This window comes from Fukomys damarensis, unplaced genomic scaffold, assembly GCF_012274545.1.
Source record: "Fukomys damarensis isolate Sample0158 unplaced genomic scaffold, DMR_v1.0_HiC HiC_scaffold_15, whole genome shotgun sequence".
Taxonomy (NCBI): Eukaryota; Metazoa; Chordata; class Mammalia; order Rodentia; family Bathyergidae; genus Fukomys; species Fukomys damarensis.
The window spans coordinates 6,528,273-6,549,116 of NW_022900927.1; the positions used below are offsets into that span (position 1 = coordinate 6,528,273).

The window sequence follows — 20,844 nt, forward strand, 5'->3', positions numbered from 1 at the left end:
ATCTTGGGCAAGTCATCTAACCCGAGTCTCACCTTCCTTCTCCATAAGGTGTGATAACAATAGTAACTATCTCACAGGGTTGTTGGGACAATTAGGTCAATGAATGTATATAAAGTATCAAGAATAGGGCCTGGTACGTGCTAACTAATGTTATTATTAATTAATTTAACACACCTGCCACCTGGATGTATCTACTGACAGTCAAAGGAGGGTGGAGGCTGCACCAGGGGGTAACCAGATTGTCCCCAAGATGACTCGTCTGGCTTGGATGCCTTCTTCAGACATACCTCACAGTCGCTTGGCCCCTCTGGGACTCAGCCTTGAATATAAGTTTGCTACCCAATCCCCATTTGGAATCCTGCGAGGGGAAGGACCTGCCCCAGCTAGATGAGAAGAGTGAATTTGATGTGTCCAGCAGTGTAGCATGAGGGTTAAGTCAAACCAGACAAACTGGATTTTGGCCCCAGTTTCACTGTTCACTACTAGTATGATCTTGGCAAGTAGTATTTCTGAGCCTCAGTTTTCCCATATGTAGAGAGGGGATGGTGCCTACTTCATAGGATTGTGGCGGGGAGGAAATACAGGGAAAGCACTGGGGCACAGTGCTGGGCACATGATTAGCTTTTGTGGCTCTGCTGCAAGATCTCTGGGCAGGCAGGTAACCTTGCCTCCCCTCCAGGCATCTTCCCACCTGCCCAAAGTAGGGGCAGCAGCAATAGGAAATAGGGGCTCCTTTCAGACCCCACTGTCAGTCTCAGGAAACTCTCTGGTAGGAACTTCTGGGCCAGCACTGTCCACAGTATCCTGAAGCTTCACTACTCTAACCCATAGTGCCCAGTGCTTTTCTCCATGCACAGCTGAGGCCCCTGGCCAGTCACCCTTCTCTGTCAGGATCCAGGCTTTTCTTTTTTTCTTTCAAATTCCAGGAACCTGGGTGGGTGGGCTTAGGTCTGGGGCCAAATTTATCGCCTTCCCTGGAAGATATTAAAAATGCAGTCAGTGTTTCTCAAAGCATGGACACAGCAGATGACCTGAGATGTTTGTTTAAAGTAATGTTTCCATTTCATGTCAATAAGACTGAACCCAAATTTTGGGAGTCAGAACATGGACTTTAATAAACTCCTGAAGAAAATGTATACACATACCCATTAAAATTAGGATTTTAGCTAAGTATGGTGTTATACCATCTCAGCACTTGGGAGGTGAGTTCCAGGTCAGCCTGGGGCACACTGTAAGTTCAGGACCAGCGTGAACTACATATGAGACCTTGTCTCAAAAAAGAGGTGGGATGGGGATTTTAACCACAATTAAAATTCCCCTCCCCCGTCAGGAAAATAATTTTCTGTGCAGGATGAGATAGAGGCATCTGCTGGTTAGCAATGTTCCTTCCTCAGTCTGGCAGGCTCAACAGCAATAGAAATGAAGAAAAGGCAAAAGGAGAGGGTCCTCGAAAGTTGAGGGCAGGGCTTGTGCCTCCTTCTAAACCCTCATTATCCTCCTGAGCAATTACCGGGCTTCACGGAAGTCGCTGTCCCGGGTTCTCGGTCTCAGCCCTCTAGGAAACGGATGAGAGAGTAGCACTGGGCAACCTGTGCGGTGGTGGAAAGTGAGGCCCAGGGAGGCGTGGGGCCCCTGCATGAACCCTGAGACGGCTGGAATCTGAGTCTGCTCCACCTGTCCCGCCTAAGTGAGCGCGTGGCAGGGGATGTGGCCCTCCCTATAAAATCCCTTCTCTCCATCTCGCTGGCCACAAACCACGCCTCTTCCTACGACCTCAATCTGCTCCCTACCCGGATCATCAGTCGATCCACAGCGCCGCCCTTCCTCTCCTGCCTCAATTTCCCCATCCGTGTCCAGTGTGAGCGCCTGGGAACCCCTCGGTGGGAACTGGGCCGCGGGATTCCCCACGGGAAAGCGGTCCAGTCCCTCCCCGCGGCTGCCAGAGACCCCGAACCGGAACGGGAGGGAGGGCGCCCCCCGCCGGGAAGCGGCCCCAGCCCGGATTTCCCTCCCGGGTGGGGCCGCAGTGACTCACCCCCTCCCCTTCCCCGGTTTCCGTGTTTGCGCTTCTCCTCCTGGCCACGTGGCGGCCAGTGCGGTCGCTCTCCGCCCCTGCACCTCGGCCCTGCACCCGAGATTCCGCTCCTACTCGCTGAGGGGCTTCGGGGCCGGGGTCTGGGCCCACCCGCTGTACCGGGGTCGGGACTCCACCTATCCAGCCCGTGCCCGCCCCTGCCCCTCCCCTACGGCGGGGCCAAACGCCACTCCCCACCCCCGCGGCCAGTCCCCGGGAGGGGAAAGGGGGCGGGCAGCGCAGGGGGTGTGACAGCTCCTGCCCGGCCCAGTGCCAGCTGTAGCCTCGCTTCAGCGCCCCGTGTCAGCTGGCTTTTTCGTCTGGGACGAAGGCGGAGGCTCGGGGCTCCTGGTCTGGGGGTGGGGTGGGGAGGGGCTGCCCCTAGGACCCCAGCCCTCTATTCACCCAGAGGAGTTTCTCCACCCAGCGCTGCAGTTTGCTGCACTGGCAGCGGGTCTTCTCGGAACCGTCCCTGTCCATACGCTGGGACCTATCCCTCCGCACCCGGACACTACCCCTCCCCCAAGTGGACCTGACTGGGGCTGGCTGGGCATCCCTCAGCCTCTTGCGGGAGCCTGCACGGCGGCAGTGCGAACTGCAGGAGGAACATGAAGGTGGGTAAGGTGGGGTCAGGGTCAGGGTCAGGGAGGAGCTGGAGAGGGCGGGAGAGGAAGCCAACCCCGTGGGGAGTTTGGGTGAGAGAGGGTTGGTCGGCGGGTAGCAGGGGAAGAGGGTTTGAGCCGTGCTTCTGGGGATCCGGGCAGTCTACAGCTCAAGCTGGCAGGGGCAGGGATCCCTGCAGGGGTAGGAGCCTCGAGGTGGGGCAGAATTCCAGAGGGCTGGGGAAGAAGGGCCCAATCTTCTGAAAGCCAGCTGGAGACCCCTGCGTGCCAGACCGGCAGGCCCGGGGAAGGTCTTCCTGTCCCTCCCCCGGGCTCCTGGCAGGCACCTCCGCCTGACTGTCCAGAGGACTCTAAGGAAGTGGTTCTGCCTGGGGCAGTTGTGCCTCGGTCCTTGTCTCAGCCCATGGCTGTCCACTTTCCTCCCTGCGCCACAGGTGGGCTGGCCAGGTGAGAGCCACTGGCAGGTGGGCCCAGCTGTGGAAGAGAGCACAGTTCTAGGAGTTCCTCAGATAGGGGGCCTTCCTGATGTGGTGCCTGAGGGGACACTGCTCAACATGGTGCTGAGGAGGATGCACCTGCCCCGAAGCTGCTCCTACCAGCTGCTGCTGGAGCACCGGCGGCCCGCCCACATCCAGGGTCTTCGCTGGGTGAGTACCGCCACTGTGGGCCAGACCCTGGCACCTGGGCTGGTGCGGGCACACTGCTGGTAGGCCAGCTTGACCCCGGGGTGCAGCGTGGTACACTGGAGTCGAGGATGGAGAAGCTTGGCTTCGGTGTGTGGGTGGCTCACACCACTACAGCCTGTGTGTCTGTGTGTGTGTGGGTGGGTGGGTAGCTCCATTTGGACATGGGGGCAAGAAGAAAGGGTTTTGTCACTTACCAGAGTTAGGAGCTTGTGTGCTCTTTCTGGGTGGGGACAGAAGATGTGGGGGCCAAGTCAAGTGGTTACTGTGCTTGACAAGTCACCGTGGCAAATTGCTCCCTTTTGAATGGCTGAACTGGGCCAATTCTGCTTTTTGCTCTTGGAGTGGGGGTTCTTGTGGACACTGCTTGGCATCTGGCTTTGGGGGACTCAGGGGCAGGCTCTGAGAGGTTCAGAGAATCCAGGATGACCGAAGCCCCCTTTGTCATTGAAAAACATCAGAAGGAGCTGAAGAAATAAAGAATGAGGAAGGCTGGGGTGGGAATGGGCAGAATAACGGCAGTAAGGTCCAACCAGCAGGCTTAAATGAGTACCTTCACCTGGGATTCAGTGATGGGTCTGTTGTATGTGCCCACCTGAATGGGTGTGGAGGGTGGTGTCAGAGGTAAAGAAGTGGGGGGGAGGCAGGCGTGGGTGACAAACTTGGGACAGCTCATCTCTTCTAAGCAAGTCTCTTTGATCAGAGCAAACACTATCTTCCTCCTCTTACCTGGTCCAGCTGCCATTTGTTTACTGGAATATGAGGCTGAATTGAGAAAACACAGGCCTGGTGAAATGAGGGCGGGGGCTCCTTTGTAGTTGTTGCTGAGAGGGGAATCCAGGTGTCTGTGCCAGTCCCACTCTCCCTGGGTCTTCCTGATAAGGGGCCTCTGGGACCTGGCCCTGCTCCCCAACCCCTGGGCCAGCTAGCTACTGCTGGAGCCAGTGGGCTAGAACCCTCCCTGCTGCCTTCCCTCTTGGCTATAATTACTTGTACATTTCCTGTCCCCTTCCCAGCTTGTGGAGTCAAGGTAAGGGGTGAGAGGCAGAAGGTCAGGTACCGGAACAGTGAGGTCACTGGAAGGTCTCCTGGGACCCAAAGACTGGAAGCGGGTGGAGGAGGCTGCCTGGTTAGTTTCTGACCCTCTCGAGACCCCAGAATTGCTGGGCTGGCCTGTGTCCTGCATGGAGAGGTTGGCAGGGTGGGTTTAGGGGTTGCTGAAGTGTACATGGGGTCAAAGGTGCAGAATAAGTTTCCCCCTCTGTGTGTATATTGGGGAGAGGGGCTGGTGACTTGAGGGAGCTTAGACTTTTAGGGTTGGAAACAGGCAGCCCCTCCTTTCTTGATGCCCACCCCTGGAAGATGGAATGGGTGGTTTCAGTCCATTGTGCCTGTGTAAGGGGCTCTGGTGCCCATCAGCTCCACCTCTCCCCTCCTGATGATGGCTTTACCCCAGGCAAGGCTCTGAGCAAGGAACAGTGCCCACAGGGCAAGTGCACAACCAAGGTGAAGGAAGAAAGCCAGAGGCCTAGGAGGACATGGGTAGGAGTTATCCAGGCCACACTTTGCTTTTAGAGGGCCCCAGGGAAAACCCATCAACCTCCCAGAGAGGGGTCTGAGAGAGCTTTTTCTGTTCCTACCAAGACAAGAAAAAAATGAAAACGGTATAGCAGGAGAGCTTGAGGTTAGACACAGAAGGGTCTTAGCAGTGATGGCAAAGTGGCCCTGGAATAGGATGAACATTTTCTTTGTAAAATGTGAGGGGAGATAAGATGTCCGATGTCTGGAGCTAGGGGCAAGATCACGGTGACCTCTGGTGGGTCCCACAGACTCAGACAAGCCTGGGCTGCTTCTCTTTGAATGACTTTTTTTAAGGGGATGGCCCTGTTCTCTGAAACAGAAAACACCATTCCTTCATCCACCCCATGTGAAGGATGATAGAGTTAGGGTTACAGAGTACTGGCTATGAGAGCTCACCGCTACCACATCAGTGAATGCTACTGCAGCCTGTGGGATGGCCCCTAAGGTCACCACCGCCAGTCTGTAGATGGGAAAATGGAGGCATCAAAGCTAAATGACAGGGACAGGGTTGTACAGCTACCAGGTGACAGAGCTGGACTTTGCTTCAGGCCAGAGGCTGCAGAGTACAGCACTGACCCCCATAATGTCCCCCACCCTCTTTCCCTGTCCACCACGCATAACCTGGCCTGGGACCTCAGGTGCATCCAAGGGAACTGGTCTGACAGGTCCTCACGCTGCCTGGCTCTGTGTCTGTCCTTACAGCCCCATTCTGACACTTGGTGGCCACAGGGAGGGAGGATGGGGCCATCTACTACGTTGGTGCCAGGGGACTAAGCACCTCCTCTTCTACTCTGATCCTTCCTGTCCAGGACTGAGAGGAGGGGGGTGAGGACCTACACCTCAACCCATGGCAGTGGCTTCTTTCCAACAGAGAACCTCTGAGCTAACACTTAGGACCACCAGATCCGGGCCTGGGCCAGTGTTTTGGGGGCTGTGTCTGAGTAATTGGTGCCCACCTCGAAATAATAAAGGTGGTGTGAGTCATTGTATTCAGCCTTAACTAAGTAGTTGCTGTGTGCACCACTCTTTGTACTTTATGTTATTAACCCATTTGACCCTCATGTGAGATAGGTGCTGCTATTATATCAACCCTATTTTACAGATATCAACCCTATTTTACTGAGGCACTGAGGGGTCAAATAATCAACACAAAGCATAGGACCAGATGGCTATTTGAGAACCAGCATCAACACATTTGACCCCTGCATAGTAACCCCATTCCTGCTCCATCCTAGGGGTTCCAGTGCCCCGGAAGAGTTCAGGGGAAAGGGGGGTTCTGTAGCAAGCCTATCTAACTACCTGTGGTGGGACATTCCCAAAGGCAGACCCCTCTGTTGTCTGGCATCCATGACACAGAGCAGGAGGCACCACAGTGACAGTGGGGCACAGTGCTCAGAGCATGCACGGGCCTTGAGGTCAACATGCACAGGTGTGAACTGTATTCGCCAACTGTAGGGTAGGTTATGTGACCTCAGAGCCTCCTTCCCTCTGTGAAAAATGGTACAAATGCCTACTTCCAAGGCCAGCACTTCTAGCATCTTGCACTTCTAGGTAGTTGTGTGACTGAGACTCCAGCTCTCAGCACTTACGCAGGGAAAAGAAAGCTGCCTTTGGGCCTGTCCTCAGCTCCCACGTGTGGTGGGTGGGAGATGGGGACATTCATCCTCCAGCGTAGGACAGGAAATGATCAGCCTGGCCACATGCTCTGGCACCACCCTCCTAACGTGCCCTCCCAGGTCAGAATAATACCAGGAAGGGAGCTGGTGCTGAAGCTTGGGTTGTGGGCACCAAAGGGAGCCAGGGCAGGGACTGGGGTGGCCTGGGCATTTTGATACGAACAACAAGTCGTTAGGATTCAGGCACTGTTTGTTCCAACACAGGGGGCTGGCTGGGTAGCATTCCTGCCCTTACTCTCTTCCTGGCTCCTCCTCCTCCTTATTTCCTGTCATTAAGTCTCCAGGGCTCTGGATCTGGCACTGGGCTGGGCCCCATGACCCAGGCAGGGATACCCTTGGGACACCTAGTGACTTCCGTCCAGCCCTGGGCCAGACCTCTGCCTGGGCATAGTGGCAAAATGCCTATATGTAGGGACCTGCCAACCCCAGGGGAGGGGAATCCATCAGGGCCCAGCTTCCCAGCCAGGTCTCTCCCAGGCCCCTGAGTGCAGGTGGGAAAGCAGGAGAGGAAGTGGGAGGAAGAAGAAACAGACAGGTGTGGTGGGTGGAACAAGACCAAGAATGTGAGCACTTGAGGGTAGGAACTTGAGTTTATCCGCAGCTGGCTGGCAATCCCAAGTATACGTGACTTACACAGGGCATTTCACCTTTAGCCTTTTGTTTCCTCATTCATCCTAGAGGACAGACAATACCTGCCTATTTCACACTCGATTCTAGATCCCCTAACATCAAGGAGGCAGGCATGCCCTGCAAACTATAACGTACTCTGCCTCTGGGTAGGCTGGTAGATGCCAGGGCATGCTGTCCAGATCTGTCCACAAAATCCAGTTTTCAAGTAGTTAGAAAAGAAGAATTGTGGGGGGCTTTCATGACTGACATCAAAGGCCCCTGGGGTTCTGATGCCTCCACTGACGCCAAGGACAGGGAAACCTTATTAACCAGTGAGTCCATGACAAGCCCTGAACAAGTCCACCATACTGCCAAAGTCTTGCTCATTCCTACAGGCTGGTGGACTCAGAGCATCTCTCAAAGGAATGAAGCCTTCTAGCAAGCAGCCCCACCCTGGCCCTCACTGATGAATAATAACAGCTAACATGTATATACAGCTTCATGCTAGACACAGGTCTAAACCTTCACTACACTAACTCATGCAGTCCTTCCTGAAGCATCTGAGTTGGTCATTACTGGTATTTTATACATGAGGAAACTGATTCAGGGAGAGAGTAAATCACTTGTTCAAGGTCACACCACTGCTAGATGAAGGAATGGGCATTTGAATCCAGGAGCCTAGCTTTGGGATGTTTTGTTTTGTTTGGTTTGGTACCAGGGCTTTGAACTTTTTTGAACTCAGGACCTTGCGCTTGTGAGGCAGGCATGGCGCCACTGAGCTGAATCCCAGCCCTCAGGGGGGTTTATATTTTTAACAACCAGGCTGAACCAAGGCTCTGTGAGCCTGTCCATGGCCTGTCCATGGCCTGCTGCCCAGCCCAGGAACACATGTTCCCAGGCCTCCTGAGCCGCTGTCATCCTGGCCTCTCATAGGTCTTATCTCCTGCCCCCATGTTCCTTCCAGTTCCCTTGTCCCTGTCCCCACACACGGACAATTATCCTGGGAACCTGGGCATACTCAGGTCCTGGGTCAGCAGATCGGGGATCTTAGCGTGCTTGTCAGTAGGGTTACAGTGCTCTGGTGCAGAAGGAAGAAAAGGGTTTGGTGATGGGTGGTAGGGTGGGAAGAGGCGAAGCCTGGTGATAAGAATATACCAGGAAAGTTCATTTGTTGCATGAATAACTAAAAGGATGCATTTGGGGCAGCAAGGGTGGGAATGAGGTGGGCAGGGAAGAGCCCCTCAGCTGTGTTTGAAGGCCTCATGCCAACCTACAAATTCTCTCTGCTGTTCACAGACGCCACTCACCAACAGCGAGGAGTCCCTGGATTTCAGTGACAGCCTAGAGCAGGTATAGGCTAAGAAAGGGTGGGGTGAGAGGGGGCAGCAGGTGGAGGGCTGCAGGGTTTGAGTCGGCAGTGCCTTTCGTCCTGCCAAGGTCTCCACGGAGCGTGTGCTCAGGGCTGGGAGGTACCTACACCGACATCTCCTGGCTGCCTGCCCGACTCTCATCCGAGATCGGAAGTACCATCTCAGACTCTATCGGTGAGTGGGCCCCTGCCTTTCCCCTGGCCCACCTGCCCCCACCATCTCTTTCCTTTTCCTACCATATCCCAGGCATCTGGGCCTAACCCTGCTTCTGGGGAAGAGCCAGGCTTGGGTCTCCAATGGCGCCTTTCTGATGCAGAGCCTCCTACCTTCCTGCAGGCAGTGCTGCTCTGGAAGGGAGCTGGTGGACGGGATCTTGGCCCTGGGGGTCGGGGTCCATTCCCGGAGCCAAGCAGTGGGCATCTGCCAGGTGCTCCTGGATGAAGGTGCCCTCTGCCATGGTGAGCCTGAGCCCAGGGTAGGGATCCAGGGCTGGGCAATAGGTCCCAAGAGGGTGGAGGTGGGGAGGGGACAATAGGGACCTCACACCTACGTGGCCTCAATTTCTTCTCCTCCCCATGCCTGGGCCTTGGTCCCTCAGTGAAACACGACTGGACCTTCCAGGACCGAGATGCCCAGTTCTACCGGTTCTTGGGGCTGGAGCCCCAGCCTGCAGGACCTCATGAGCTGGAGGAGGAGCTGGTTGAGGCAATGGCCCTGCTCTCCCAGCGGGGACCTGATGCCCTGCTCACTGTGGCACTTCGAAAGCCGTGAGTTGGGAGCCCTGCACCCCCCAACCCCAGGTCCCATGTGGCATTGAGACTCATAGACTTTTAAATTCCTCTTTGAGACCTGACCTTTGCCATGGACTCCGTGTGTGGCCTCCAGCCCCTCCTACGCCCAGCCTGTTTCTTTTGTCAATGAGGTTGCGGGCCAGAGGTCCTCGCAGGACCCTTCCCACTCTGCAGTGCAGCCCTGGCTGAAAGAGGGTAGGTTTTGGAATCTGCAGGCAGCTCAAGGCTCCAAGTCCAGCTCTGCTAGCTACTAGCTGAGTGACCTTGGTCCTCTCCATACCAGCTTCCTCTCCTGTCAAGTGAGAATAATAAAACATGCGTCACTGGGCTGTCGTGGGGATTACTCCGCTATTGCTAAAGATCACAGAGCGGGTGACATCTGGCCCTAGACCTGAGCCAGGTGGATGGGGTGGCTCCCACACCTGGCCCTGGGCCACGGTTCCTCATGTGCTCGTGACTTCTGTGCCCACAGCCCAGGTCAGCGCATGGACGAGGAGCTGGACCTCATCTTTGAGGAGCTGCTGCACATTAAGGCTGTGGCCCACCTCTCCAACTCGGTGAGTCCTCTTCCCAGGGTCCATCCAGATCTGTCCTTGTCCCAGAGATGACTCCCTTAGGCTCCCACTGCTGGGTCCAGAGGCAGTTCCCTCTCCACCCACTGTGGCTGGGCATTCTCAATCTAATTTTGTACCCTCGATCTGAATATCTTCCCCCTGTCTTTGCCATATCTTGCCCTGGCCTTGCCTTCTGCCACGTCCCGGCAACACCTAGACATATCTCTGCCCCGGCATTTGCACAAACCTAATCTCTCCCCACCTCCAAACTGACCCTCCCCTCCCTGCTCACAGGTGAAGCGGGAGTTAGCAGCCGTCCTGGTTTTTGAGCCCCACAGCAAGGCAGGGACAGTGTGTAAGTTGGGCTGGGTGCAGGGACCTGGACGGGGCAGGGTTCTGGGGGACTGGCAGTAATGGAAGGGGAGTACCTCATCTGTGCCTCTGTCAGTGTTCAGCCAGGGGGACAAGGGCACCTCGTGGTACATCATCTGGAAGGGATCTGTCAACGTGGTGACCCATGGCAAGGTGAGACCCCCTTGGGATCTCCCACTTCCCTAGGTTGTTACGTTCTAACTGTGTCCTGGTTAGTGTCCTGTGGACGGTGCCCAGGCTGGTCCCAAAACTTCTGATGCCCCATACTTCCTGTCTGGGTCTGACCCAGCAAGGGCTGAGCACAGGGTAAGCTGTGACTGAGGCCTGGCTGCAGGGGCTGGTGACCACTCTGCACGAGGGAGATGACTTTGGCCAGCTGGCTTTGGTGAATGATGCACCCCGGGCGGCCACCATCATCCTGCGAGAAGATAACTGTCATTTTCTGCGTGTGGACAAACAGGACTTCAACCGAATCATTAAGGTGCCTCTCTGGGGCTGGGGAAGGCAGAGAACAGAGGCCTAGAGTTGGGTACAGAGTGGGAACAGAGAGAGGCTACAGGAAGAGGCTGGGTGTGATGGCTGGGGCAAGGACTGTAAGCTTGTGTGAGGAGGTGAAGCCCATACCACTGGGGAACTTAGTGAGAACTCAGTGTGTGGCAGCCAGGAGTACGGGGGACAGGGCACAAGGGGAGGTGATCTGTGCGGAGTGAGGCCTCCACAGGCAAGGGCTGGAGGAGGGGTTTGGCAGGGGGTCAGGGGCCAAGGTCTGGGTGAGGGCGCTGTAGGGGTGGGCTTGGCATCTGGAAGGGGAGGAGGTGAAGGACAGGGTGCAACGAAGTCCTGGTGGAGTTGAACCCCATATGTGGCTTGCTCCCCAGGATGTAGAAGCAAAGACCATGAGGCTGGAAGAGCATGGCAAGGTGGTGCTGGTGCTAGAAAAGACCTCTCAGGGTGCTGGCCCTTCACGCCCCCAAACTCCAGGCCAAAACCGGTGAGGCACCCGCCCTGCTCCCTCTCCACCATTTCCCAGCCTTTGATTCTTTCCCTGTGTCACAGCCCGCCCTGCCCTCTGACTATGGAAGGACTAGAATGGGCTCCCCAAATCATCTTCCTGCACCCCAAAGCGGGACAGGGCTGGCCCTTGGGAAGTGATGTCATTGATGATTAATGTCTTTCACGGATGAGAGAGGGGGAGGCATGGCCCAAGTGCTACCGACCAGCTGTGCCTGCTAGGTACAAGGTGATGTCTGGCACTCCGGAGAAGATCCTAGAGCTGCTGCTGGAGGCCATGCGGCCGGATTCCAGTGCTCATGACCCAACAGGTAGGGGCAGGAGATACCCTCCCTGCCTGCTCCCTGACTCACCCCCTGGTCAGCACAGCCTGGGAAAGGGCCAGGCACTGGATTGGTCCACACAGCCAGTCAGCATGATGTCTGCTTACCTGTGCTTTTGCCTGTGTGGGAGGTACCCTCACATGGGCTGGGCATCGCTGGCCTTTCTTTGCCTGTGGAGGGACTGGGGAAGGGCTGCACTGGCTGTGCTCAGTAGACTTGGCTTCTGAAGACTCCTGCACCCACCCTGTCCCACAGAGATGTTCCTCAGTGACTTCCTCCTGACCCACAGTGTCTTCATGCCTACCGCCCAGCTCTGTACTGCTCTGCTGCACCAATATCCTCCCTGCCCTGGCAACGCGGGTAGGGGCAGGGTGGTGTGTGGTGTCTGGCAATGGATTCCCCCATTGGCTGGGCTGCGAGGATTCCTCTCAGGGGCCAGCCTAGTCCCAGGACCAGCCTGTTGGGGCACAGGGGGCATCCTGCCCTCCTCAAGCGTGGCGGGTGACCCCAGTAGCATGTCATGGTTCCCTTGACTGGCACTCACCTTCCACGCGGGGCCGGCGGAGTCTGCAGGAGGCAGCGAGCAGGAGTGCAGCACCTACATCTGCAACAGGAGGCAGCAGATCCTGCGGCTGGTCAGCCATTGGGTGGCCCTGTATGGTCCCATGCTCCACAAGGACCCCGTGGCTACCAGCTTCCTCCAGGTACCCGAGTGAGGCAAGGCTGGCCGGGCTGTGGCGGAGACTCAGCTACAAGTAGCCAATCTCAGGGAATCTCGGCTCTTTACAGAAACTCTCTGACCTGGTGAGCAAGGACAGCCGGCTCAGCAACCTGCTGAGGGAGCAGGGGTCTGAGAGGAGGCGACACCACAGGTGGCCCTTTGCCTTCACTTGTCCTTGAGTAGGGATGGGGGGTGGACGCTCTGGGCTGGCCCTGGCTGTAGAATCCAGGCAGTAGCACTCATTTCAGTGGTTCCTAGCAACTCCCTGATGGACACTCTGATTTCGGGCTTCTGTCTGTTCTTGCAGTCATGCAGTCACCGCTCGCTCCTGTCCCATCCTGAGTGCACCGCAGCTCTCACTCCCCCAGCAGGTGCACGTGTATCCCCTGGTACAGCAGTGGCAGTCCCTGCCAGCCCCGCCCACCCGAGTTTCCTAGACCGCTGCCTTCTGAGCTCTGGTGGGGGCAGAGTGGGATCCAGAGCCCAGCCCTGCCTGATGTCCCATTCACAGCCCTTCTCTCTTGCTCCACAGGTTGGAAAATGGCTATGGGAGCGCATCTCCGCAGTTGAAGGTACCTGCCCCATACCACCACCATCTCTCCCGCCCCAGCTTCCTCCCTGGAGAAGCCGTGTGTGGGAAGGTTCCCCACCAGGACCTCACCGTGTGTGTCCCGTGGGGAGTGGAGGGAGGATGCTGAGGTCCAAGCGGGACCTTCCTCGCCACCCCGCTTCATTCTTCCAAGAAGCAGTTCTTGCCCAGGCAGAGCTGGCATCGGAGGCTTGGTCACTAGATTTGCCAAGGCCCGAGGGCTCCTAGTGGCCAGTGCTGCGGGGATCCAGGGGAAGTTGAGACCCCTCCCTAGAGGAGTCTAGGTGGCCAGTGCTATTCCAACCTGAGGCTGGGGGAGCAAAGGGAAGCAAGATGTGACTGGAACCCAGACTGGCTGAGGGATGGGGGGAGAAAGGACTGGAAAGGTAGGTTGTGTTGGGAAGGAAATCCAAATGCCTCACCTCAGCCTTCAGCCAGCCCACCTCACCTGCCCCACACTCCTGCGGACTGGAGGCTCCCACTGCTCCTCTTCTAGAGGTGACGCTGGGCTCATGTTGGGCCTCTGTGCTTGACATTCTGCTCAGAACTATGCCTGCCTGGGTCCTTCTCATTCTCTTTCCTCCTGTCTCCCTATCCAAACCAACCCCTCCCCTGCATGACCCCGGGTGTCCTCTACTATTTCCTTCAAATCAGTTTATCGTCACTCCCTCTGGGACACTGCTTCATAGGTGAGGGCAGTGGCTGACACCCAGGAACTGCCCTCACCTGCCAGGCACTGTGCTGGCTGCCTGTGATGGCACCATGGCTGGCAGAGCCACCCCTGGCCTGTGCCCGCAGGCAAGGGGCAAGGCTGTGAAACAACCTCATGACATACAAAGACCAGGGTCCCCGGAGGCTGGGGAGGAGAAGGGCTGATTTGGCTTTTGGGTCTGGGGGAAAATGTTTGCAGAGTTGAAGCTGTGGTCTGGGGGATGAGGACAAAGAGGACCCCAAGGTGACCCTGGGGGACAGAGAGCAAGAGGGGATGGCAGAGGGGCTGGAAAGGTGGGCAGGAGCCACAGCATGGAGGGTTACCAGGTCTTGTCTTGAGATCAGTGCAGACCTTGAGAGGCTTGAGCCAGGGACTGACAGGATCTGATTGGGGATTTGAAGAGGTCAGCGGAAGACCAGGCTCATCCACAGACAATGATTGCCTTGAGCTGGGCACTTCCATGGGCTCTGCCCAGGCCAATTGGAGGAGCGGGGCTGGAGTCACCTGAGGGTCAGCGGAGGAGAACAGTTGGGCCATTGTAGCAGGCAGGAGTGAGGGGAGGAGCCTGGAGCGGAACAGTGGCCCTGGGAGGAGTGAATAGGGGGACCTTGCAGGTGTGTGGAGGTGAGGGTGGCAGATAATGGACGAGGAGGCATCCAGAAGGTGTTTGGGACCAGAGCCTGCAGAAGCGCGACTCAGGTGGCAGCATTTTGAGTCTTATCCATAAGTAGGTGGCATCCAGGTTGTGAGGAAGTCAGAGGAAGGCTAAGACCAGGAAGTCTAGGGGAGACCAGAGGCCTGAGGTCCGGACCTGGGGAATCTGCCGAATGCAGGGTGGCAGGGAGGAGTCAGCCCCAGGTTGGAAGAAGCAGGGGGGTGGGGGGAGAAGGACCACGTGGGGCAGCCCTGTCAGTGGAGGCTCTGTAGTGCCTGCAGCCCACTGCCTGCCTGCTGTTGGGCTTGACAGGGTGGTGGTGGACAAGGAAGGAGGGAGGGAGGGGCAGGATTTCAGCTTTGACATTCAGCAGCTGTGTGGCCCTGAGCATGTTCATTTAATCAGTCTGTGCCTCATTATCTCATCCATAAAATGGAAATAATAATATTTTTTATCAAAGGGCTATTGTGATTATTTATTTAAAACAATGCCTGGCTTGTAGCAGATGGTAACTGAAGAGGGAAAGGAAGAGAAGGGCTCTGGATCTTTTGGGCACAGAAGGAAGGATGTACCTGTGGAGGGTACCGTCTCACCCACCTTACACAGTTCTGTCTCCTCTGGAGCCTTGGTCCCAGGGCCTCACCTGGACTCAGGTTAACGTGGCAAGCAGAGCTTTCTGGTAGTGTGGTGCTTTCGTCTTCCTGGTCCTGGTGACAAAGACCCCTCCCTGTCCCTGCCGGCATCCTGTCCCATGTCCTTTCAACCTTACTTTCTCTTCCTCCCAGGTCCGGAACATACCTGTCTGGCTCCCCAGCCAGGATGAGCCTCTCCCAAGCAGCAACTGTGCCATCAGAGTTGGGGACAAAGGTGGGTGGTCCCAGCCAGAAGGGCACAGCCTGGCTTCTGCACTTGGCCGCCTCTACCTCTCTTTGTCCTGCTATTGTCACCTCGACCTGGGGTTCCCTGAGTCAAGGGCAGCCTGCTGCTGTCCCTGGCGACTCTGTTCCAGGCTGCCAGGCAGATCCTTCTGTGCTCCTGTGCTAGCTTAGACCCCCACCCCCCAACACATACACACCTGGCTCTGCCCCGCCACTGGGCTTCCCTTTTGTGCCTGTTCTTCCCCACTCCTGGGGGGTCCCTCCCTCTGTGCAGTTGCTGCCCTCTCCCTCCTGAGCTGAGGAGACCAGGCAGCTCCTCCCACAGTTCAGCCCAGTCCTCCTCCCCAGTGCCCTATGACATCTGCCGGCCGGACCACTCAGTGCTGACCCTGCAGCTGCCTGTGACGGCCTCAGTGAGAGAGGTGATGGTGGCGCTGGCCCAGGAGGATGGCTGGACGAAGGGGCAGGTGCTGGTGAAGGTCAATTCTGCAGGCGGTGAGTTGTGTCCCAATAGACCCCAAGGCAGGGGCCCCTCAAATCCATGCTCAGACCCCCGGGTTAAGATCATCCTATGCATCATTGTCACCAGTGCTGATGACGGGTGGCACGTCTGGGAGGTGCACTGCCTCTGTTCACACTGCTTTACGTGTAGGAATTGTGAGCATAAACTCTGGAGCCTGCTGCCTGCATTTGACACCAGCTGTGAGCTCATTAGCTGTGTGTCCTGGGCTGGGCGTTTAACCTCTCTGTGCTGGATTTCATCGTCTGCAAAGTGGGGAGAATAAGAGTCTTTGCCTCCTAGAAGAAGTGAGGTAATCCGCAGAGGGGATTAGGAAGGTGCCTAGCACATGCTCAGGACTATGTAAGTTTTAGCTGCTGCCATTATCATTCTTAAATATACCTTTAATCCTAATAACAATCCTACAATTGGTAATTGTGCCCTATTTTCAGACAGGGAAACTGAAGCTTGGGGATTGAGTGGCTTCCCCCAGCTCAAACAGGAAATGGGAATGTAGCTGGCCTTTGTACTTAGACAATCCTCATCATTTAGTCATTTAGCAAACATTGTTGAGGGTCAGCCATGGATCAGAAGTGAGTTAGGAGCCAGAGGTACCATGGTAAATAAAGTAGATTAGCCAGATGGATTCCCAGACCTGCACTGGAATCCCAGATCACCTGCTAACTAGCTGTGGGACCCTGAGCAAGTTGTATGGCCTCTCTGAGCCTCCCTTCCCTGCTGGAAAGTGAGCATTGTCACTGTAGCCATCTGTACAGAGCTGTGGCGGTTGCTAGGCAAGAGATAGGAGTGTAGCTCATGCAGCTGGGGCCTGGCACAAAGGCCTGGAATGTGATTGCATAAGGATTATCAAGATCTGCTTTCGGAGAACCTGGGGCACTAAAAGCCACTGTTCCCTGTGAAAGACACACCCCTGGCCTGACAGCTGAAGCCCAGGGTGGAACAGAATAGGGAACAGTCGGAGAATAATGGCAAAGAGGGTAGGTGAGAAAAGCCTTCTCCCTTCAGGAAGGGAGCAAAGCCCCACGAGGTCACCTGGGTGCTCTGCTCTGGGAAGCACTGCCCTCTGGTGACCATCTGATGAGTTGCAGTTCTCCTCATGTTTATTAAGTAAGACCTGCTCTGTGCTGGTTGTCTTTTCGACCGACCGCTGATGGTCAGACCACTGACAAGTCATACAGTCTCCATTTTCCAGAGGAGGAAGCTGAGGATCAGGGAAGCTGAACTTCACCCTGGATCCCCTTTTCATACTCCTCTCTGTGCTGTCCAAGGAGAGGAATTAGGGCACAGGGCATGCACCCCCACTTTCCTACAGCACCCGCCCACAGCTCTGGCCACTGCTGGAAAAGGAATCTCCCAATCAGGGCCCCCACCTAGACCCTGGCTTCCTCCCCAGCCCCACTCAGCAGCCTCCACTCTCCTTGCAGATGCCATTGGCCTGCAGCCAGATGCCCGTGGTGTGGCCACTTCCCTGGGTCTCAACGAGCGGCTCTTTGTTGTCAACCAGCAGGAAGTGCACAAGCTGGTAGGGTCCAGGCGAGGTCAGGGAAGAGCTCTGTTTTGAGGGTGGCAGAGATGAATTCTGGGAGGAAGAGGAAGAAGTGGATCTCAGCTGATGGGGAGATTCCAAAGATTGTGTGTGTGGGGGTGTCATAGTGCTGGTGGCGAGCTCCCAAGGAGAAAGAGGACCTGCTCTAGTTAGGGGATCCCTAGGGAACATGAACTCCACTACTGGGAATCCCAGTATGGGGCAGCAGTCAGCAAGATGACTCCTTAGGAAAGCCTGCACTGCCTGTGGTGCTCCTGCTACCACACCGCCCTCCTCCCAAGGCACAGGGCATTGCCCCCAAGCCCTGTCTCCCACCCCATCCTGTCCCCTGGATTCCTCAGGCACCTGCCTGAGCATTCTTCTATCTGCAGACCCCACACCCTGAGCAGCTGGGGCCTACTGTGGGCTCTGCGGAGGGGCTGGATATGGTGAGTGCCAAGGACCTGGCAGGGCAGCTGACAGACCATGACTGGAACCTGTTCAACAGCATCCACCAGGTACGTGAGGCCAAGCTGTGGGAAGGAAGGGGTGGCAGAGTGCCCTGCTCAGTGCATGCTGATTCCTTGTCTCCCCACGCAGGTGGAACTGATCCACTATGTGCTGGGCCCCCAGCACCTGCGGGACGTCACCACAGCCAACCTGGAGCGCCTCATGCGCCGTTTCAATGAGTTGCAGTACTGGGTGGCCACAGAGCTCTGTCTCTGCTCCGTGCCGGGCCTGCGGGCCCAGCTGCTCAGGAAGTTCATCAAGCTGGCAGCCCAGTAAGTGCCATCAGGAGAGTGGGGTGTGTGGCTGGAGTCCTGGGATCCCTTCCTTGCTCATTCTGTTGCTGAATCTGCTGTCCCATGTTCCTGGGTCCCCAGAGACTTTGCTCTTTGCCTCCCCACCCTGTCCTACAGAGGCAGCGCTGCTGCAGGGCCCTGTCCAAGCCCCAGGCCTGGCTGTTACCCGGGGTGTGGTGAGTATGGTGTTTCCCCTGAGCATCTCTGCTCCTCTACCCACAGCCTCAAGGAGCAAAAGAATCTCAATTCCTTCTTTGCCATCATGTTTGGCCTTAGCAACTCAGCCATCAGCCGCCTGGCCCACACCTGGGAGGTAGGTTCCCCCAGAGGACCCAGATACTGAGGTCTGGTCTCTTCCCTGTCTTGGCTGGGCATGGGGCTCCCTGTGAGCAGTGGCAGCTCATGGCTTCTTCTTCACAGCGGCTGCCCCACAAAGTCCGGAAGCTGTACTCAGCCCTGGAGAGGCTGCTGGTGAGTGCTGGATGTGGCTGTCCCTCTAGAAACCCCAACTCTGGGGTTCCAGTGGCCCTCTGCTTGTCTGTGGTCACTTTTCAGGGTTCCCAACACAGAGCCAGGGCCTGGTTCCCTCTGGCCAGGGTGTGTGGGGAGCTGGCTGGGGGATGGGGTATATAGCATGTGATGAGGGCAGCATGGTGGATCCTATCACTCAAGGTGTACCCATAGGGGCATCTGCAGTGGCTGTGAGATCCTATGATGACCAGGAGAGAGCACAGGGGACGTCTTGGGTGTGAGGTGCTGGGGCACTGGGGGTGCTAGACTGTAGCTACTGTGCTTGGGCACTCAGGAAGTAGTCCTAGCACTAAGCACTCATGGTGCTGAGGCCAGAGCTTGTCAGGAGTTCTCCAGGACTCCCGAGGGGCTTGTGGGCCAGGCCAGGACAAAGACAAGGAAAGAGTTGTGGGGCTGAGTCCTCTTCCTCCAGGGATTTTTGAGGGTTCTGAAGTGTTTGGGCAAGAAAGGAACTAGAGTTGTTACCAGCATAGCTCTGGGAGCCCTTAAGAAAACAGTTCACCTTGTGGGACTCAAGAGTTTCAGAGGAATTTACAGGGGTGTGGGGGTGTGGGAGGGAGAGTGGGAGAGAGAGAAAGAGAGAGGGAGAGAGAATTTGAGAATGAATCCCAGCAACCTCAGGACCCTGTGACCACCCCTCCCTCCCAGTTTCCTCAGTAGCTCAGGGAGCCAGGTGCATGTAAACTGGCAGTGGCAGGGGTGCCTGAAGGATATGGCCAAGCAGTGGCTGAGCTTGGAGCCTCTCTCTGTGGCGGGCAGATGGGTGGGACGTTTGGTCGTGTTGGGGCTGTGTTGGGTGACAGTGTGCACCCCCACCCCCCACTGTGGTCTCCCCGCCTCAGGACCCCTCGTGGAACCACCGAGTGTATCGACTGGCCCTCACTAAGCTCTCCCCTCCCATCATCCCCTTCATGCCCCTTCTTCTCAAAGGTAAGAGGACCAGCGCCCACCTTCCTGCTTCTAGGCTCATGGTTGGCTGCTATTCACCGTTCACGCTACTCACGCTGTTTCTGCTATTGCAGCCCAGCTGCTGAGCCTCGGGAGTGCAAAGATGAATTAAGGGTTCACAGGCTCTTAGAAGGGCTAAGATGAAGGAAAAGAAGGCTACGCTAGCTAGAGAGCTGTGGTCCAGTCCCAAGGGACCCCAAGAGGCGCTGCAGGTCAGCTGTAGGGAGTGAGAGGCAGAAGGCAGTGTGGGGTGAGGTAGGCTCCAAGCTCCCCATTATTTGCCTTCATCTTTCCTGGGCTGCAGAAGGGAGAGGGAATTTGGGGACCTATGAGCAAATCATCCCTTTGTAGACATGACCTTCATCCACGAGGGAAACCACACACTAGTGGAGAATCTCATCAACTTTGAGAAGATGGTGAGTTCTGGGAGAGTGGGATGAGCTGGGAGATGGGATGACAGCCTGGAAGGTTGTGGAGAGGAGGAGACTGACGCTTGTTAGGAAAGCCACAAATGTGATACTTGCTAAACAGCCCCTGCCTTACTCTTACAAACTGGTGGGTCTGCTTTCTCCTGGGTCCCGGAAGGTGATGGTGTCAGACACCTCACCATTCAATGACAGTCCCTTCCGGCCTTGTCTGAGTCCTGCCTGACCTCTTGTCTTCCTCCACTTCCTGGTCCTGCTGGGCCTCTCCATGCACTGGGCTGAAGCAGTAGGGACCCTAGCTCTTCTAGCCCCTTAGTCCCCAGGAGCACCTAGTTCAAAGGAGCTTGGATCTCTGGCAGGGTAGGGTGCCGTCCCACAGGCCAGCTCTCATGCCCTTGTGTCACCCACAGCGAATGATGGCCAGGGCTGTGCGATTGCTGCACCACTGCCGAAGCCACAGCACTGGTGAGAGGCCTGGCTGCCCTGGGCAGGAGCCCCCAGGGGGACACTGATGTGGCTGTGTCTCTGATGCCTACTTCTCACCCACTAGTGCCTCTCTCACCACTCCGGAGCCGAGTTTCCCACCTCCATGAGGACAGCCAGGCGTCGAGGATTTCCACGTGTGAGTGAGGTGCAAGGCCTGGGCGATGACCACGGGGAGCTGTGGCTGGCATTTCCTGGGCACTCGCTGAGTGGCAGGGATAGAATCAGGCCCTGCCATGCATGATGCTCTCTGCACAAACCTGCGAGTCAGGAGAGGCTGTTACCTTAAAGAGGAGGGAAGGCTGCGAAGCTGAGGCGGGAGGATCATGAGTTTGAGCCCAGCCTGGGCAACTTAGTGAAACCCTGTCAAAAAAAAAAAAAAAAAAG

The 20,844-nt window shown here is 56.5% G+C and overlaps 1 protein-coding gene and 1 long non-coding RNA gene across 5 annotated transcripts in view; one reads left to right on the forward strand and one right to left on the reverse strand.

Moving 5' to 3' along the window:
- Window positions 1–1,098: 1,098 nt before the first annotated feature.
- The window catches only part of LOC117286135, a 20,963-nt gene continuing 1,217 nt past the window's right edge, over window positions 1,099–20,844 (reverse strand). Inside the window, exons 3-8 of the long non-coding RNA XR_004517238.1 lie at window positions 20,742–20,820; window positions 14,013–17,321; window positions 13,050–13,287; window positions 12,212–12,468; window positions 3,578–3,847; window positions 1,099–1,555 (exon numbers count right to left, since the gene is read on the reverse strand). This is a non-coding gene — a long non-coding RNA (uncharacterized LOC117286135). The remainder of the gene's footprint in view (window positions 1,556–3,577; window positions 3,848–12,211; window positions 12,469–13,049; window positions 13,288–14,012; window positions 17,322–20,741; window positions 20,821–20,844) is intronic.
- Rapgef3 (Rap guanine nucleotide exchange factor 3) overlaps window positions 2,143–20,844 on the forward strand; it is a 19,867-nt gene continuing 1,165 nt past the window's right edge. Inside the window, exons 1-27 of one of the 4 annotated variants that reach the window (XM_010638342.3) lie at window positions 2,145–2,688; window positions 3,132–3,344; window positions 8,543–8,596; window positions 8,684–8,790; window positions 8,953–9,074; window positions 9,215–9,383; window positions 9,880–9,964; window positions 10,256–10,316; window positions 10,410–10,486; window positions 10,668–10,814; window positions 11,212–11,324; window positions 11,567–11,655; window positions 11,923–12,001; window positions 12,212–12,371; window positions 12,457–12,539; window positions 12,921–12,960; window positions 15,130–15,211; window positions 15,571–15,717; window positions 17,167–17,264; window positions 17,660–17,785; window positions 17,868–18,049; window positions 18,293–18,383; window positions 18,491–18,541; window positions 19,444–19,531; window positions 19,901–19,965; window positions 20,385–20,439; window positions 20,525–20,596. In XM_010638342.3, coding sequence (XP_010636644.1) covers window positions 2,683–2,688; window positions 3,132–3,344; window positions 8,543–8,596; window positions 8,684–8,790; window positions 8,953–9,074; window positions 9,215–9,383; window positions 9,880–9,964; window positions 10,256–10,316; window positions 10,410–10,486; window positions 10,668–10,814; window positions 11,212–11,324; window positions 11,567–11,655; window positions 11,923–12,001; window positions 12,212–12,371; window positions 12,457–12,539; window positions 12,921–12,960; window positions 15,130–15,211; window positions 15,571–15,717; window positions 17,167–17,264; window positions 17,660–17,785; window positions 17,868–18,049; window positions 18,293–18,383; window positions 18,491–18,541; window positions 19,444–19,531; window positions 19,901–19,965; window positions 20,385–20,439; window positions 20,525–20,596 — 2,662 coding nt within the window. In that variant the 5' untranslated portion in view covers window positions 2,145–2,682. Of the gene's footprint in view, window positions 2,689–2,797; window positions 2,879–3,131; window positions 3,345–8,542; window positions 8,597–8,683; window positions 8,791–8,952; window positions 9,075–9,214; window positions 9,384–9,879; window positions 9,965–10,255; window positions 10,317–10,409; window positions 10,487–10,667; window positions 10,815–11,211; window positions 11,325–11,566; window positions 11,656–11,922; window positions 12,002–12,211; window positions 12,372–12,456; window positions 12,540–12,920; window positions 12,961–15,129; window positions 15,212–15,570; window positions 15,718–17,166; window positions 17,265–17,659; window positions 17,786–17,867; window positions 18,050–18,292; window positions 18,384–18,490; window positions 18,542–19,443; window positions 19,532–19,623; window positions 19,762–19,900; window positions 19,966–20,384; window positions 20,440–20,524; window positions 20,597–20,844 lie in introns of those variants that run through there. The other 3 variants (XM_010638343.3, XR_004517237.1, XM_033763571.1) reach the window with 3 other exon arrangements.